Genomic DNA, 19207 nt, shown 5'->3' with positions numbered 1-19207 from the left:
AAAATAAATATATTTAGTATTGCTTGAGTGTGAACTATTGTCAAGCATCACAACATGTTTAGGTCACTGGTTGAAGTCAACGTTCACTGTCGTTAGTTTCGATCAAGTCAACAAGCGGTATCGGCAAGTTCAATATTACTAAAATAAAGGAAAAGTGAAAGATGGATACCGTAACAACAGTAATTTTCTATTGCAAGAAGTGAAGAAGATGAAGAAAACAATATTGTACATCCCGCGGGGTTTTTTTAACGTTTTAATATTTTCTCTACTGCGTTTCCAATATGGCAGAGCCTAACTGCATTTCTCCACTTGAATCATAACTTACGAAATACCCATTAATATGTCAGAACTTGGCGTCAAGCTATTCACTTAATATGGTCTTAAGACGAACAGATGAAGAAGGCAGAGAGCAAAGTGAGACCACAGCCGCTGACCCTTCGTAAACAGAAACTTCCTGTGGAAAGATGATTCTGTTCTCGTATTCAGAATAAACCTTGTCTGGTTTGGTATGCAGCCAAGTGACACCAGAACTTCTCTGAAGGTTCTCAGAAATCCATCTGCGATCTGATATCGCATTTACATACGTGTCTTGCTGGACAAGTAATACTTCCCGCATATGAACTGGTAGTGTAACTGTTCCCTACGAGACCTCTTTTTTTCGTCCAGCGGTTTTTCGCGTACTCCTAACATAGTATTCTCGAAAGAGAATGGGCAAAAGTGGAAGATAGCCTGGTAATCTACTCGCGAAATATGTGAAGCTCTGTCAAATCGACTAAATTTCAACTATAAAGATGACAAAATCATACTGTCTCCAGAAAAACGAAGACGAGAAGGGATGGAACGATAAAAGAGAACGACACACGCCGTTGCGAGCGCTAGAAACTTAAAAATGTAGCTTCGCGTGTCCCTAACTCTTACTTCCTGAAGAAAGAGGTGAAAGCTATAAGGCATAGATAGTAAAGAGTTAACAAGGTCTCAACGTGCATCGTGTGTACACTGCGGAGACGTTGCGTCGGCTGCAGGCATCACTTTCATATAGGAGAGAGTAAGGGCGGTAGCGACAGAAATCACCAAGGAAGTGGTACTTCGTATTCTGCGCAATTAGTGCTAGTCGTAAACTTGTGTATGCGCGCTTGCGCTCACGCCTGTGTGTGTGTGTGTGTGTGTGTGTGTGTGTGTGTGTGTGTGTGTGTGTACGGACGCATTCATATGTGCACGTATGTGGATAAGAGACCACGCATGTGGACTGTTTTTGAAAAAAATTAGAGAAAGAAAGTAAGAAGTGAAGATACGATTCAGAGGTAGTAACTTCAGACGTGCCCCAAGTAGTGTGTTGGGACCTTTACTCATGTTTTATATTAGTGACCAGGCAGACAATATTAACACCAATATCAGACTTTTCTCGGATGATACAGTTATTTTTAATGAACTAACATCAGAAAAACTTGTAGAAGTATCCAAACAGATCTTGATAAGATTTCAGAATATAGCAAAAGATTGGCAGCTTGATTTCAGTGTACAGAAATGTAAACTTACGCACTTCACAAAACAAAGGGAGTAGTACCTTGTGGCTACAGTATCAGTTGTTGGAAGTTGTAAACAATCCACTCATACAGATATCTGGGAGTAACAATTTCTAGGGATATGGAACGGAATCATCACGTAGACTCAGTCGTACGTACGGCAGACGGCAGACTTCAGTTCATTGGCAAGACACTGGGAAAATTCAGTTAGTCAACAAAGGGTAATACTTACAGATCATTTGTGCGTCCCATTATAGCATATTGTTCAAGTGTATACGACCTGTACCATATCGAATTAAGGGGGGATTTTGAACGTATAGGAAGAAGAACATCTCGAATGGTCACAGGTTTGTTTCATTCACTGAAGCGCGTCACGGAAATGTCGAAAAACTGGAACTGAAGGTAAGTTATCCCGTGAAAGACTACTCACATAATTTCAAGAACCAGTATTAAGAGAAGAATCTTGAGATATTTTACACTCCGCTTCGTATTGTTTCCATACGGCCCAGGAAGATCAAATTAAACTAATTGCAGCACGTACAGAGGCAATTAAATGCTCATTTTTCCCGTCTCTTTACGTGTTTGGTAGGAATGAACTCTAACATGTGGAACCGTGCTAAATATCTTCTGCCGTGTGGATTATAAAGTATGTATGTAGATGTAGATGTAGAAGAGAAGGAGAAAGGTTAGCCGGCCGGTGTGGCCGAGCGGTTTTAGGCGCTACAGTCTGGAACCGCGCGACCGCTACGGTCGCAGGTTCGAATCCTGCCTCGGGCATGGATGTTTGTGCTGTCCTTAGGTTAGTTAGGTTTAAGTAGTTCTAAGTTCTAGGGGACTGATGACCTCAGATGTTAAGTCCCATAGTGCTCAGAGCCATCTGAATCATTTTTGAGAAAGGTTATTTGGGATGGATACTAATCAGTCGTATGAACCCAGTATAAATGGACAAACATGTCCGGGGACTGAGTGTTTGTGTTGTCCTCATCATTCGTGAAAGTGGCTCGATTCGACTATGTAACGATTGGGACTTCGTACGGGAGCTGATGGCCGCGCAGTTGAGCGCCCCACAAACCAAACATCATCATCACAACATATCCGTCATTTTCTTGATAGTAAGGCGTTTTATCTTCCATTTTTCTTTTCAAATAAAGTACTCAGTCGCAAGCGTAATCGATACCCTAGAATACTTATCAGTACGCCATGTACCGTTAAAATTTTTGCTGAAGCATAAAACATGGACAGCTGACCTCTACTCTTTTATAAATTTCCTCCCCATCTGTTCATTCGTTTCGACGCAGAGAGTAGAGTGTCTTGGACACGAACTATCCAACTCTATGACAGACGCATTATAGATTCCCCCCTTGATGGACGGACAGTTACAATACTTCGGCATTCGATTCATGACGCACGTCCAACAGATACCTGAAGACGAGGCGATATCGTCTTTGACTTTAATAGTACATATCTGAGATTTACATAAAAATAGTGTACAGAATATAACTGCAAGAAGACTGACTTTCATGAGAATAACTGGAAAATAATAATAGCAAAGATTAAGAAGAACCATAATATTAATTAGTTTAGCACTTTTGAAGCCGTGTTTAATATAATCAGAAATGAAAGGGCAAAGACAGAGAAGAAGAATAACTCAACAGAGATAGTAACTGTTAAGAAATCTCATACTGTTCCGTAGAGAAATTTGTACACAAGAGTGTGGAGGGGAGGGGGGAGGATTTGCTGTGTTATGAACTGGTATAGAGAGCTTCTGCTTTGTTGAAGACGAGTATTTCTGCTGTGCTGCTCAGAGAGTAGTGTTGGAGTTGAAGATTCAAAAAAAGTGCGCAATGATTTAGCAGACGGCAGAGTAACCAGGAGGTGTGATAGTCTGTACTTTTACCTGCACGCAGCCTTGAGAATTATTCATAGACTGGAGTTATATGGTCGAAAAAACGAAAGTCACAGATAAAGCTCATACAAGCGTTTCTCGCCATTTGCATTTGGCATGAGCTCCCATATGAAAGTCCTTGAAAAAAAGTATCACCATAATCAAGAAATAGATATCCCGACGATTCTCCGAGTTATTTTTCCAGCTCGATCGAAAATACTACTTTATATTTCTGAATTGAAAGACGCCGACACATTCTTACAGATCACTAAGAAATGCTCCAGAACTACCCCAAGTTCTTAGCAGAAGAAGAAAAAACTGATTCTGTACAGTTCAGGTGTGGAGGTGCAAGTAATCATCTGAAATGAGGCATGATAAGCCTTTAACAATTGAAACTGCTTTTGTTTTAGATGGGTTACTTTTCAAGTCTACATTCTGTGTTTACTGTAAAAAGGCAAGTAAGTCAGCGTTTACATACTGGGTAGTTGGTGCACGGGATTGCTGGAATTGCTCTTAGATTTAATTCAAAGTCGTCGGTGTACAGGATCAACATTAATAAAACTTACAAACTACAGGGACGGATTCCTGACCGGAAATGGAGGAAAAAAGTCCTATGAACATGCGTCAGGAAACGCAGCGTTGCCACGGTAGTTGGCGCTGACGAATGACAGTTCCTCTGACCACGGGTCGTGTGTTCCTTGTGTGCTGCAGGCTGTGTGATTGACGCAGCGTATTGTAGGCACCAGAATGTCGGGAACAAGTCGAGATGGTGTTTGTGTACAGCCAAGCAGATGGAAACGTTCGAGAGTCAGCACAGCTGTACTAAAACAAATACCCTCACAGGCACACTGACCACATCATACAACATTTGACGGCTGTTTTGGGCTTTTGTATGATCATGGATCCTTTCAGACAGACGAACGTTCAGGGAAGTGGCGGACTGTGTGTATTCCAGATTTGGAGGACCAGGTTGCACGGGAGATTGAAACGAACCGTAGCACAATCTCCAGGCAAGTGGCTGCCAGCATGGTGCACACCAAAGTACGATTATGTGTATTATGACAACTGCGTGCATTGCTTCCGACGGAGGCCACTTTGAACATCTGTTGTGACCTGGATTCGGTGCAGGTCTATACTGTGTTACGGGACTATTTGTTGTTGCACGCACACCATCCATTTCCACACACATGTTCATAGGATCCTTGACTTGATAATCTCTAGATGCTCATGTCCGCAGCTCGTGGTCCAGTGTTGCCGAAGCGGTAGCTCAGCGTGTTCGGTCAGAGAGCTGGCTGGCCTCTGTAATAAAGAAAACTGTGTGAAAGGATTAACAACGAACTTCAACAGATATCATGTGAGGTCCGCTACGACCAAATATTACAAATTCCAAAAAAATAAGTGGCTAGCGGTACTGTCTCTGGTCACGGGGTCTCGGGTTCGATTCCCGACCGGGTTGGGGATTTTCTCTGCCCGGGGACAGGGTGTCTTTGTTGTCCCCATTACTTCATCATCATCACCATTCGTGACAGTGGTTAGATTGGACTGTGTACAAAAATTGGGCAGCGTAAAGATTGGGAATTTGTACGGGCGCTGATGACCGCGCAGTTGAGCGCCCCACAAACCAAACATCTGTAGATGCTCATTCTATGTCTTTTTTTTTTTGTTCATTCAATTTTTCTTTCACACTCCAGATTTTCAACTCCTTTCCGATATTTTCATTTCGTATTTCAACTATTATTTTACATACCTGCCCAGCTGTACAAAAATCTCCCTGTATTCGTTGTAATTGCATTCCTTTTATTTTATTCAGTATCCACGACCCACTTTCATAGAATAGGCTTGGCAACTCAACTGTTTTATAAAATTTCAGTCACGCTTCTTTCCTTGTTTTATGCTTTTTAAAGTTTTGTTAATTGTTCCACAGATACTTCCAAAGCCATTCTACTTAATCCCCTTTTGTTCTTCGTATTTATGCGATATTTTACATCCAAGATAGTTAAAATATTTCACCTGTTCAATTGTTTTCTCATTAACTATGTATCTTAGTTTTCACTGAATATTTGCCATAAAATGCCGTTAACTTAGGTTTACCAGAAGATATTTTCATATTACAGTGAAGAGTCTCAGAAACTGGTACACCTGCCTAATATCGTGTATTGCCCCGCGAGCCCGCAGAAGTGCAGCAACACGAAGTGGCATGGACTCAACTAATGTCTGAAGTAGTGGAGGGAAGTGGCACCATGAATCCTGCAGGGCTGTACAGAAATTCGTAATAGTACGAGGGGGTAAAAATCTCTTCTGAACAGTACGCTGCAAGGCATCCCAGACATGCTCAATAACGTTAATGTCTAGGGAGTCTGATGACCAGCGGACATGTTTAAACTCAGGAGAGTGTTCCTGGAGCCACTCTGTGGAAATTCTGGACGTGTGGGGTGTCGCATTCTCCTGCTGGAATTGCCCAAGTCCGTCGGAATGCACAACAGGCATGAATGGATGCAGGTGGTCAGACAGGATGCTCACGTACCTCTAGATACGTCGTATCTAGACGTATCAGCGGTCCCAAACCACTCAACTGCACCCCTCCCCCTCCTCCCCCCCCCCCCCCCCCACACACACACCATTACGCAGCCTACACCAGCTTGAACAGTCCCCTGCTGACATGCAGAGTCCAAGGATTCATGACGGAGTCTCCATACCCGTACATGTCCATCCGATACAATTTGAGACGAGACTCGGTCGACCAGGCAACATGTTTCCAGTCAGTTTGACGGGTCCAGGCGAGGAGTAAAGCTTTGTGTCGTGCAGTCATCAAGGGTCCACGAATGGGCCTTCGGCTCCGAAAGGCCATATCGATTAAGTTTCATTCAATGGTTCGTACGCTGACACTTGTTGATGGCTCAGCAATGAAATCTGCAGCAATTTGAGGAAGGGTTCCACGTCTGTAACGTTGAACGATTCTCATCAGCCGTCGTTGGTCCCGTCCTTGCAGGATCTTTATCCGACCGCAGCGATATCGGAGATGTGATGTTCACGGTACTCGTGAAATCTCCACTTCATCGCTGATAACCTACCGCTGTAGCAGCTGTAACCGTTCTAAGACCTGCGTCAGACACTTATTGTCTTATATAAATGTCCTGCCGCCGTATTCTGCCCGTTTACATATCTGTGTATATGAATACGCATGTCTACACCAGTTTCTTTGATGCTTCGTTGTACATTCTATACATATTTTATTTAGTTCATAGTTTCCTTTTTGTAGATCATCTACTCTTGAAAAAATCAATGTGAAGTCATCGCCATACAGGAATCTTTAACGAAGCTTTAACGAATTTTTCTAATTTTACCTCACCGTTTGTTCTATAATTCCGCCTGCGAACTGCACCGTCAATTTATATATTGCACAGGGCAGGGGATAATCTACAGACTTGTCTCACCCCTTTATTTATTTGTATCGTTACTGTATACAAGCATTTCATATCTAAGATTGCCGATATTTTTTTGTATACAGAACTTTGGTAGCTGATATGAGCTGTAAAGGTTAACTTCCGTGCTCTATTATTTTCCTTAATCTTTCCTGGACCACATTATCGAGAGCCTTCTCAAACTCTGTACAAGCAATAGGCGTCACTTTGTTAAACTCTCTCTGCTTTTTAATAACCTGTCATAAAATAAAAGCTGCATCAGTTGTTGATCGTACCTTTCTAAATCCGACCCGTTCTTCCACTAGTAAACATTCGGCTATTGTTTCCATTCTCGTGTGTAAAATTCTTGCATAACGTTTATATGCCGTGCTAAGTAAGTTCATACTGCCATAGTTTTCACATGTATGTTTTTCTCCTTTCTTATATATTGACACCTCTTTTGCTTTCTTCTAATTTCGTGGTAGCTCTTTTTGCTTCCAGAGTATGTTAAACAAATATAACAATTTAAGACGTAACGATAATCCTCCATATTTAATAAAGTTTGCGTTAATTCCTTCTAAACTTATTGCCTTACGGGTTTTTTTTCACATACATTAATATATTGATCGAACCTTAATAAAACCGAAAAACTGTAGAGACGGATGCCCGACTAGAAAGGTCGTATAAACATGTGTACAGAAATGTGCAGTGTGCGTGCAACGACAAGAAACCGTCCCGGAACACAGTTCAGAGCTGCATCGCATCCACGTCACAGCAGATGAAAAAGTGTCCTCCATGGCATGCAATGCACGCGTTCACACGTCGCATCATGGATTGCCGCACTCTTTCGCACTTTTCGCCTCTCTCTGAATAGCGCCCCAGGTGTCGTGAACACGCTGTGGAAGCGTATGCACATCAGGAACTGGTTCAGCATCCACAATGCCTTTCAGATGCCCCCAGAGGTAAAAATCCAGAAGGGTTAAGTCCGCATACCTAGTAGGTTATGCTACAGGGCCTCCACGTTTTATCCAATGTCTGAGGTGTCTTCGAACTGTAATGCGGAAGTGGGACGGTGCTCCGTCATGCAGAAACCACATAACCTGTCGCACTGCCGAAAGCACATTCTCAAGCAGCCCTGGTAGAGTATTCCGCAGAAAGTCCAGGTCGTTCCTTCCTCGAGGGGTTGTGGAATAATAACCGTTCAAGCGTGTGACGACCAGGAATCCCTGCCCACAAACTGATGGTGAATCTATGCTGATGAGACGCCTCAACCATTCCCCGAGGACTGTCTGTAGCCCACAGATGACGATTATTAAAATTGATAATGACAGTTCTGGTAAACGTTGCTTCGTCGGTAAAGAGGGCTGATAACAGAAACCCCATAATTGTGATGGTCTGTTGTAAAAAGCATCGACAAAATCCTTCCCTTAGAGGAAAATTCGCTGCTGACAGCTTGCACTCGTTGCAGGGATAGCAGCGGCTGTCATGCAGAATACACATACGAGGTGTGGCTAGAAAAAAACCGGACTAGTACTGGTGAAACAATAAAACGAATGCAATAAGGCTGAAAGTCGCGTGGCCTGTCACGTGACTCTCGCTCCGCCTACTGCTCGAGTTTCATCTGCCTCCTGCACTCAGTCTGCCCGTGGCGTCTGTTTTAAGTAGTTGACGTTTTGTCTGTGCGTCGGAAAATGTTGAGTGTACAGAAAGAACAGCGTGTTAACATCAAATTTCGTTTCAAACTAGGAAAATCTGCAAGTGAAACGTTTGTAATGTTACAACAAGTGTACGTCGATGATTGTTTATCGCGCACACAAGTGTTTGAGTGGTTTAAACGATTTAAAGATGGCCGCGAAGACACCAGTGATGACACTCGCACTGGCAGACCATTGTCAGCAAAAACTAATGCAAACATTGAAAAAATCGGTAAACTTGTTCGACAAGATCGCCGTTTAACAATCAGAGCAGTGTCTGAGTTAACAGGAGTTGACAAGGAAAGTGTTAGGCAGATTCTTCATGAAAGTTTCAACTTGAACAAAGTGTGTTCAAAAATGGTTCCAAAGTGTCTCACAATTGAACAGAAGGAACGCCGAAGAATGATTTGTTCTGACATCCTGCAAAACATTGAAAGTGATCCCACCTTCTTACAAAATGTTATTACTTGCGATGAATCGTGGTTTTTTACTTACGATCCCGAAACTAAACGCCAATCGATGCATTGGAAAACTCCTGGTTCTCCACGACAAAAAAAGCACGAATGTCAAAATCGAAATTCAAGGCAATGATGATTGTTTTTTTTTTTTGACATCAAAGGGATTGTGCACATTGATTGGGTACCAGAGGGACAAACAGTGAATCAGAATTACTACATTAGCGTCCTGGCTACCCTACGTGAGCGAGTACGGAGAAACCGGAACGATTTGTGGAGAAAAAAGTCATGGATCCTTCACCAAGGCAATGCCCCAGCTCACAGTGCGTTCTCAGTGAAGACGTTTTTGGCAAAACACAACATTCCCATCTTAGATCATCCACCCTACTCACCTGATTTGGCCCCCTGTGACTTTTTTCTTTTCCCTAAAGTCAAGTCAGCTTTGAAAGGAACTAGATTTGAGACTGTTGAAGCAGTAAAAGAAAAAGCGACGGAAGTAATGTATGGACTTACCGAAAATGATCTGCAGCATTGCTATGAACAGTGGAAAATTCGTATGGAGCGGTGTAGAGACCGAGGAGGAGAGTACATTGAAGGAGATAACACGAAATTGTAAATAATTGTAAATAAATGTTTTTTCCAGCATCAGTCCGGTTTTTTTCTAGCCGCACCTCGTAATCGTGCTTTGGCTTACAGCTTATTGGCGGACAACTTACCTGGAGCTTATACTTGGGTTCGTCTCAATATCCTGTAGAACCCGGTCCTCCAAATCTGGTGTACACACAGCCCGCCACTTCCCTCACGTTCGCATGTCTGAAAGGACCCACGATCACACGAACGTCCAAGAAAGGGTTTGAAATGTTGTGTGATGTGGTTAGTGTGCGTGTGAGGGTTCTTGTTTTGGTATAGCCGTGCTGCCTCTCGACTACTTCCAACTGCTTGGCTGTACACAACACCGTCTCGGCTTGTTCCCCACATGAATACCGAACCATTCTGCTGCTTACAGTACGCTGCGTCAATCACACAGCCACTAACACAACGAACACACGACACGAGGTCAGGAGAACATTCATTTGTCAGTGCTATCTGCCGTGGCTACGATGCATTTCCAGACACAAGTTCCTCCATTTCCTACCGAGCGAGGTGGCGCAGTGGTTAGCCCATTGGACTCGCATTCGGGAGGACGACGGTTCAAATCTGCATCCAGCCATCCTGGTTTAAGTATTCCGTGATTTACCTAAATCGCTTCAGGCAAATTACTGAATGATTCCTCTGAAAGGGCACGACCGATTTCCTTTCCCTTCCTTACCTAATCCGAGCTTGTGCTCCGTCTCTAAAGACCTCGTTGTCGGCAGGACGTTAAACATTAATCTCCTCCTTCATTTGCCGCCGGAGTGGCCGAGCGGTTCCAGGCGCTACAGTCAGGAATCGCGCGATCGCTACGGTCGCAGGTTCGAATCCTGCCTCGGGCATGGATGTATGTGATGTCCTTAGGGTAGTTAGGTTTAAGTAGTTCTAAGTTCTAGCGGACTGATGACCTCAGAAGTTAAGTCCCATAGTGCTCAGAGCCGTTTGAACCATTTTTGTCCTCCATTTCCAATCAGGAATCCGTCCATGCAGTTTTTTTGTTTTTATTAATGTTCGCCCTGGGTAATAAGATAAGAATGGACCCAGTACTGATCCTTGATACCTGTTCATCATAACTGTGCGGCCTTGGGAAATGTGACAAAAATGGAATGGCTTCCTGTCGCAGGGAAGGGTCGGCTGGCCGCTGCCGAGAAGGCACTGTGCTGGCTGCGAGGCTGGGTGCAGCCGGAAGACATCCGGCAGGAGCTGAACGAGCTAGTGGTGGCCTTCGGAGGGGCGGGCTCCGCCGACAAGGCTGGCGCGTCCGCGGCGACGCAGCAGCAGCAGCAGTGCCAGCAGCCAGCGTGGCGCAACTACCTCAAGAGGACCTTCGTCAAGGTACCGTCTCACTGTGCTTCTTGTAGTTTACGTACATCATTTTTTTCTGCGTGGGCGCCACAGCCTCAGAAAATTTGTGAAACGATAGTTTTCCAACAGACCGTGTGTAATTTATTTTATGTTCACACTACCAGTTTCACGTGGCGGCAATTCTTAAGAGACACACTCGATAACGGCCAATGCCTGAAGCCGCTAGTGTGAAAAATACACTACTCGCCATTAAAATTGCTACACCACGAAGATGACGTGCTACAGAGGCGAAATTTAACCGACAGGAAGAAGATGCTGTGACATGCAAAGATTAGCTTTTCAGAGTATTCACACAAAGTTGGCGCCGGTGGCGACGCCTACAACGTGCTGACATGAGGAAAGCTTCCAACCGATTTCTCTTACACACACAGCAGTTGACCGGCGTTGCCTGGTGAAACGTTGTTGTGACGCCTCGTGTAAGTAGGAGAAATGCGTACCATCACGTTTCCGACTTTGATAGAGGTCGGATTGTAGCCTAACGCGATTGCATTTTATCGTATCGCGACATTGCTGCTCGCGTTGGTCGAGATCCAATGGCTGTTAGAAGAATATGGAATCGGTGGGTTCGGGTGGGTAATACGGAACGCCGTGCTGGATCCCAGTGGCCTCGAATCACTAGCAGTGGAGATGATAGGCATCTTATCCTCATGGCTGTAACGGAACGTGTAGCCACGTCTCGATTCCTGAGTCCTGGGGACGTTTGCAAGACAACAACCATCTGCACAAACACACGAACAGTTCGACGACGTTTGCAGCAGCATGGATGATCAGCTCGGAGACCATGACTGCGGTTACCCTTGACGCTCCATCACAGACAGGAGCGCCTGCGATGATCTACTCAACGATGAACCTGGGTGCACGAATGGCAAAACGTCATTTTTTCGGATGAATCCAGGTTCTGTTTACAGCATCGTGATGGTCGCATCCGTGTTTGGCGACATCGCGGTGAACGCACATTGGAAGCGTGTATTCGTCATCGCCATACTAGCGTATCACCCGGCGTGATGGTATGGGGTGCCATTGGTTACACGTCTCGGTCACCTCTTGTGGGCATTGACGGCACTTGGAGCAATGGACGTTACATTTCAGATTTGTTACGACCCGTGGCTCTACCCTTCATTCGATCCCTGCGAAACCCTACATTTCAGCAGGATAATTTACGACCGCATGTTGCAGGTCCTGTATGGGCCTTTCTGAATACAGAAAACCTTCGACTGCTGCCCTGGCCAGCACATTCTCCATATCTCTCACCAATTGAAAACGTCTGGTTAATGGTGGCCGAGCAACTGGTTCGTCACAATATGCCAGGCACTATTCTTGATAAACTGTGGTATCGTGTTGAAGCTGCATGGGGAGCTGTACCTGTACACGCCATCCAAGCTCTGTTTGACTCAATGCGCAGGCGTATCAAAGCCGCTATTACGGCCAGAGGTGGTTGTTCTGGGTACTGATTTCTCAGGATCTATGCACCCAAATTACGTGAAAATGTAATCACATGTCAGTTCTAGTATAATATATTTGTCCAATGAATATCCGTTTATCATCTGCATTTCTTCTTGATGTAGCAATTTTAATGGTCAGTAGTGTAAAACCAAATTTATACACAGCCTGGCGGAAAAATTTCGTTCTTCAAGTCTACTTTGACAGGGTGATCACAAAGTCTTGCCCTGATTATAAAAATTCATAACACAATAACCGTTTGACATGATAAGTTACATTTGACGCCGTTACATGGGTTAGTGTTACTAGTTGTGACCAATAGATGGCGCTAGTGCTCCACAACACCGACGCAGTCTGTTAGGCGACGTTAGTTGCAGGCGAAATGGCGTCGAAGCAGGAGAAAGCGCAATGTGTGCTTTGGTTTCACGAAACAAAATCGCCCGTCACTGTTCAGCGTAAATTTCGGGCTTTTTATGGACGCAACCCTACTGACGTTAAATCTATAAAGCGATTGTACGCAAAGTTTAACGAAACAGGCAGCGTTGAAGATCGTCCTCGAAGTGGCAGGCCTCGTGTGAGTGATGCAACTGTTGATCGTGTTCGGCAATCGTTTTACCGGAGTCCATCTAAATCAACTCGTCAACCATCACGCGAACTCCAAATACCGCAAGCAAGTGTGGCGAAGATTCTCCACGAAAGGCTTAGGTTGCACGCTTACAAACTGCAAATCGTGCAGGCGTTGCAACCGAATGATTTGCTGACACGTGCTGAATTTGCAACTGAGATTCTCAACAGGATTGATGGTGATAACGATTACTTAAATCGCATATGCTTCACCGATGAATCCACCTTTCATGCCAGTGGAATGGTAAATAGACATAATGCCCATATATGGGGTTCAGAGTCTCCACATGCTACTGTACAGTTACAGCGAGACAGCGAAAAAGCGAATGTTTGGTGCGGCATCATACATGACAAGGTTTTTGGACTGTTTTTCTTCGCGGAAAAAAATATTAGCGCTAACATTTACTTAGACGTTTTGCAACAGTTCATTGCCCTATAGTCAGAAGAATATCAACCATGGATACTTTTCCAGCCGATGGAGCACTCCCCCCTCCGGGCTTTGATAGTGCGTGATTTCCTGGATGAAACATTTCCCGATCGGTGGATTGGAAGCGTCGGTCCAACACCCTGGCCACTCCGCTCTCCAGACATTACGCCCCTTGACTTATTTTTCTGGGGCTATATCAAGGACAGAGTCTTCGTCACACCAGTTGCTGACGTCAATGAACTGAAGGCTAGGATACAAGCTGCTGTGAGTACTGTGACAGAACACACGTTACGAAACAACTGGCGGAAAATGGAATACTGCCTCGACATTCTCCGAGTTACCAAGGGAGCACACGTTGTGGTTTCCTAACGTAAGTGGTCTTAAAAAAAGTAGTAACACTAACCTATGTAATGGCATCAAATGTAAATTAATATGTCAAACGGTTATTCTGTAATAAATTGTTATAATCAGGGCAAGACTTCGTGCTCACCCTGTATATTAGCAACTTTTTATCCTTGGCCACCAGAGACAAATCTCTTGCTGCCACAGTAGTTCTCAGTCACGATTTTACTGCACTGCATACGTACTATAAGAAATGGAGGCTTAAAACTAGTCTACCTAAAACAGAGATCTCGGCGTTCCATCTAAATAATAAACTGCCAAATGTAATAGTGTTTCCCTGCTGAAACACTCCGCGTCTCATTACTTGCTCTTGTATTCTCCGTGGCCGAATATTGTGCTTCCGAATGGATCATTTTTTCTTATTATTAGCATGTTGATAGGTCAACAAATGATAATGAACTCTGAACCAACAAATCCGCAACTGCACTGTGGCATCCTGTGTTGGGTAATTTGTTACGTTTGGAGATGCTGCTACGTGCTGGGTTTCAGTGCATACAGATAAAACTGCAGTCAAGTAACGTGGAAGTAATAACACGTTTATTCGCGATACAACTACAGGAAGAAATAAGGCTGTCTATCAAGCATCATGTAGCGTTTAAGTGGGCCACAGGAAGACATAGCACATAGCAGGTAATTACACTCCTGGAAATTGAAATAAGAACACCGTGAATTCATTGTCCCAGGAAGGGGAAACTTTATTGACACATTCCTGGGGTCAGATACATCACATGATCACACTGACAGAACCACAGGCACATAGACACAGGCAACAGAGCATGCACAATGTCGGCACTAGTACAGTGTATATCCACCTTTCGCAGCAATGCAGGCTGCTATTCTCCCATGGGGACGATCGTAGAGATGCTGGATGTAGTCCTGTGGAACGGCTTGCCATGCCATTTCCACCTGGCGCCTCAGTTGGACCAGCGTTCGTGCTGGACGTGCAGACCGCGTGAGACGACGCTTCATCCAGTCCCAAATATGCTCAATGGGGGACAGATCCGGAGATCTTGCTGGCCAGGGTAGTTGACTTACACCTTCTAGAGCACGTTGGGTGGCACGGGATACATGCGGACGTGCATTGTCCTGTTGGAACAGCAAGTTCCCTTGCCCGTCTAGGAATGGTAGAACGATGGGTTCGATGACGGTTTGGATGTACCGTGCACTATTCAGTGTCCCCTCGACGATCACCAGTGGTGTACGGCCAGTGTAGGAGATCGCTCGCCACACCATGATGCCGGGTGTTGGCCCTGTGTGCCTCGGTCGTATGCAGTCCTGATTGTGGCGCTCACCTGCACGGCGCCAAACACGCATACGACCATCATTGGCACCAAGGCAGAAGCGACTCTCATCGCTGAAGACGACACGTCTCCATTCGTCCCTCCATTCACGCCTGTCGCGACACCACTGGAGGCGGGCTGCACGATGTTGGGGCGTGAGCGGAAGACGGCCTAACGGTGTGCGGGACCGTAGCCCAGCTTCATGGAGACGGTTGCGAATGGTCCTCGCCGATACCCCAGGAGCAACAGTGTCCCTAATTTGCTGGGAAGTGGCGGTGCGGTCCCCTACGGCACTGCGTAGGATCCTACGGTCTTGGCGTGCATCCGTGCGTCGCTGCGGTCCGGTCCCAGGTCGACGGGCACGTGCACCTTCCGCCGACCACTGGCGACAACATCGATGTACTGTGGAGACCTCACGCCCCACGTGTTGAGCAATTCGGCGGTACGTCCACCCGGCCTCCCGCATGCCCACTATACGCCCTCGCTCAAAGTCCGTCAACTGCACATACGGTTCACGTCCACGCTGTCGCGGCATGCTACCAGTGTTAAAAACTGCGATGGAGCTCCGTATGCCACGGCAAACTGGCTGACACTGACGGCGGCGGTGCACAAATGCTGCGCAGCTAGCGCCATTCGACGGCCAACACCGCGGTTCCTGGTGTGTCCGCTGTGCCGTGCGTGTGATCATTGCTTGTACAGCCCTCTCGCAGTGTCCGGAGCAAGTATGGTGGGTCTGACACACCGGTGTCAATGTGTTCTTTTTTCCATTTCCAGGAGTGTACTTACAGAGTTGCTAGAGAAGGTACCACCAGGCTGGTTTTCTGCTGAGGGTGTTTGACGGAGACCTAACAGTGAGGTGCAGTGCGAGACCTAGGTCTGCGACTCGGTCCGCCAAGGGCTGTTCGGGAGTTACACCGAGTGAGGAACCGCAGAGCAGTTGGCACAATTGCCCAGCCTCACTGCTCCCGACGATGACTGGCCCTGGGAGACAATGCGCCAGCCTAACAAAGAACCCCTTGAGTGCGAGGTCGCTGGTTCATTCTTGTAAGGCTCATTTGAAAGTGTTGGGTCAGCTGTTACGAGAGGAAAAATATTAGATACTAATGACTCACCGTGTGCATTAAGCGGGGGCCACAGAAAGTGAGTGTCCGGTAGATGCAGAGATCAACCTTCTATGAGATGCATGTATTACACTTCACAAAATAGACATCGTCGACATTCAAGAAATGTTCAAAACAAACCATTAACTTACACCATGAACATTGAATGAAAAATGCTGCGCCACAGTGATCACAAAGGTTCGCACCACCAAGATCGAAAGCGAACTCCTCGGGAATTGCAAACCGTCCAAGACGTTTAGCTAGGTACTCACTCTTAGGGAATGCATATTGGGTCATATTGGTGTAACGGAGTGATGAGAAATGATGGAATGTGATGGCAAGCAACCGAACGCGTGGAGCTTATCGTGAAACTAACTATTACTTAAGGCAGAGCTGCAGATAGTGTGAAAAAACAAACATCCAGAGGTTGACTTTGTCCATTGGTTCCAGGTGGTACGAATAGTTATGTCACACACTTTTCAGGAGAGTTATTTGCGCTAAAAGGGTATTATTTTTATAAGTAGGCAATCAAGCAAAAAAAGTTATTTTGAGCAGCTATTGGCCAAAAGCAGTGCTCATACCATAGATGCTTGCTGTGACGTAAATATTCCCTACTGCACTTGCAAGGTCAGTCACAGAGGAAGAACCGTAAACAACACCTCAAACTTCTCGCAGCACAATAAATAACTTTGCAGCCAGTTTACCACCCAGATTGTGTATGAACACGTGAAGGCATTGAGTCGGCTGACCTTCACACAACTCTCTTGGTTTCCCTAACTCCCAGGGTTCCTTTCATACGCATTTCCTCTTCAAACCCCGATTGGTCAGAACTGAAAACAAATCCCTTACTCACCCATAGGATAAGTTAATTTCATCTACAAATTTTCGGGCAGATTCCTCAGTTTGCTGTGCATCGTCCAACTGACGCTTTGTTTTAAATTTCATTATTGTACTTCTTCCAGTTCTGTAACACTGTTATGCAACCATCTACTGTTTCCCTTGAAATCACTGTAATCTAAGCCACGCGCAATTTGATGTGCATAACGCAGTAGGTCACTATCATGCATATCCTATAAATTCTACAGATTATCCTTGAAACCAGCAAACAACAGTTTTTGTAACAAGTGGGCCTTGCCTACCCTTGAATACCCGTAGTTTTCCTTACTCACTACACGGTCATACTGCTGCGGACGTATTCGAAATCTGTTCATAATTGTTTTGTTACTACACCTCGGAGGATCTTCCATGTACGTAATTATGTTTATTATCCGCTCCTTGGACAACGATTGTCCTTTACTACATTTCACTGGGGACGGCAATTGTGGCGCCCCTTGTCCGACAAGGATGATGAAATACAGGCTTGGCACCTGTTTCAATATCACTTTCACTCGTTAAGTACGCATCATCATCATCTCCCTCGTCAAGTACATTGTCCGCCCGGTCGAGCGTCTATGACATCACACATTCCACTGACTCGTCTTGCAGAAATTCTAATATTTAACCTGCAACTGTTTTAGATTTAATGCAATGTTTGTTTTGTTTGTTGCAACTGTTTTAGATTTAATGCAACGTTTGCGTTGTTTATCGTTGCCATAGCTCTGCTATGTATCAACACCACTAGCACTGTAGCACTGTTGTGAGTTACTCGTCGACTAAGCCGTTCAACCATGCTCCGTAGCCTCGTGCTGTGATCACCATTTGATACCTCCAGTCCAGCTCCCTGCCGCCTTTAGCAGCCAATATTGTGGTTGCATGGTAAACAATATGTGGGACGTCCAATCCCTCGAAGAACATTGGCCTTTTGCGACCTCACACTCAAGGGATTCCTCGTAAGTGTGAAGCTACACAGTGCAGTCTATTTTCAGGCACGTGACTTGGGGAGGGAAATAGTCCCGTACTGGTGGCCCCTTCTGTCGTCGACTGGAATGTCACCACACGGTGACAGTAATGCCTGCAATAGTGGGGTCCTGAGTTTCCGGCGATAATAAGTCACGCTGAATTGGTTGTTGCGCTGATTTACCACACGTAACTGTTATCATCGGGCTGGATTGTAACCACCTGTGTAGGAAACGGATGACGCCTTAAGTTTAGGCCACCCAAGGGGCGAGGTTGTGTGCCGTTGTAGTGCTATCGGAGCGCAAGAGAGGGTACTGTATCTCTTCTTCATTGAGCAGCAGATGGCTAGTAGCAAAAGATCCTGCAGCCTCTCTCCTTTGGGAAAGAGATGGCAAAGCCATCGAGTAGTTGCTGTGGAGCCTGTACCCCCTCCTTCCTACGGGGAGAGACGACGGTGCCCGGCAAATGCAGGAAGAAGCCGGATTAATGTGTGTCCACAACTTGAACGGTGCCTCCCCCGCGTGACGTAAATATCCAAATCCATCCGTGGAACCATTGGTGACCGCAGCCCAGAACCTGGAACTGGTATCTGAGGTTGAGAGGCGTCACCACGCAGACATTGTGGACGACCTTGGCGCGAACAGCAGAGTGGACGAGAGTGGGCGCAACTGAAAACCCCCTGCCGCCGGAGGTTCGAATCCTCCCTCGGGCATGGATGTGTGTGTTGTCCTTAGCGTTAAGTTAGTTTAAGTAGTGTGTAAGTCTAGGGACCGATGACCTCAGCAGTTTGGTCCCTTAGAAGTTCACACACATTTGAACATTTCTCTTCGAATTGAAAACCAAACAGACTAAGGTTAGGACGTCACAGAAGGACCGATGGCATAGCGGGACCTGGAAGGAATTCAGTAAGGAAAAGGGTGGAGCATCAGAGGCGGGCGGGAATGCAAAACCGCCGGAGTAGCCGACATAGAAAGAGATCACGGCAGGAAAAGTGGTCTACTGAGAACCCGCGTCCAGAGCGTGCGTAGGAGCATGGAAAAGGAGATAAGCGCAGTGCTGGTAGAAGTTGCCTGTAGAGTGTTCATTGCCAATACATGCTTGAAAGAGCAGAAAGAAAAAGGGTGGAGAGTCATAGAAGTGGTCCA

General features: G+C 45.7%; 1 protein-coding gene across 1 annotated transcript in view; it reads left to right on the top strand.

The window, feature by feature from the left end:
• The window catches only part of LOC124795910 (facilitated trehalose transporter Tret1-like), a 479061-nt gene that overhangs the window by 427885 nt on the left and 31969 nt on the right, over positions 1 to 19207 (top strand). Inside the window, exon 8 of the mRNA XM_047259990.1 lies at positions 10712 to 10923. Within this exon, the coding sequence (XP_047115946.1) occupies positions 10712 to 10923 (212 nt within the window). The remainder of the gene's footprint in view (positions 1 to 10711; positions 10924 to 19207) is intronic.

The sequence above is a fragment of the Schistocerca piceifrons genome, chromosome 4 (genome assembly GCF_021461385.2).
Source record: "Schistocerca piceifrons isolate TAMUIC-IGC-003096 chromosome 4, iqSchPice1.1, whole genome shotgun sequence".
Taxonomy (NCBI): Eukaryota; Metazoa; Arthropoda; class Insecta; order Orthoptera; family Acrididae; genus Schistocerca; species Schistocerca piceifrons.
This window is presented reverse-complemented; position numbering and strand designations above follow the sequence as displayed.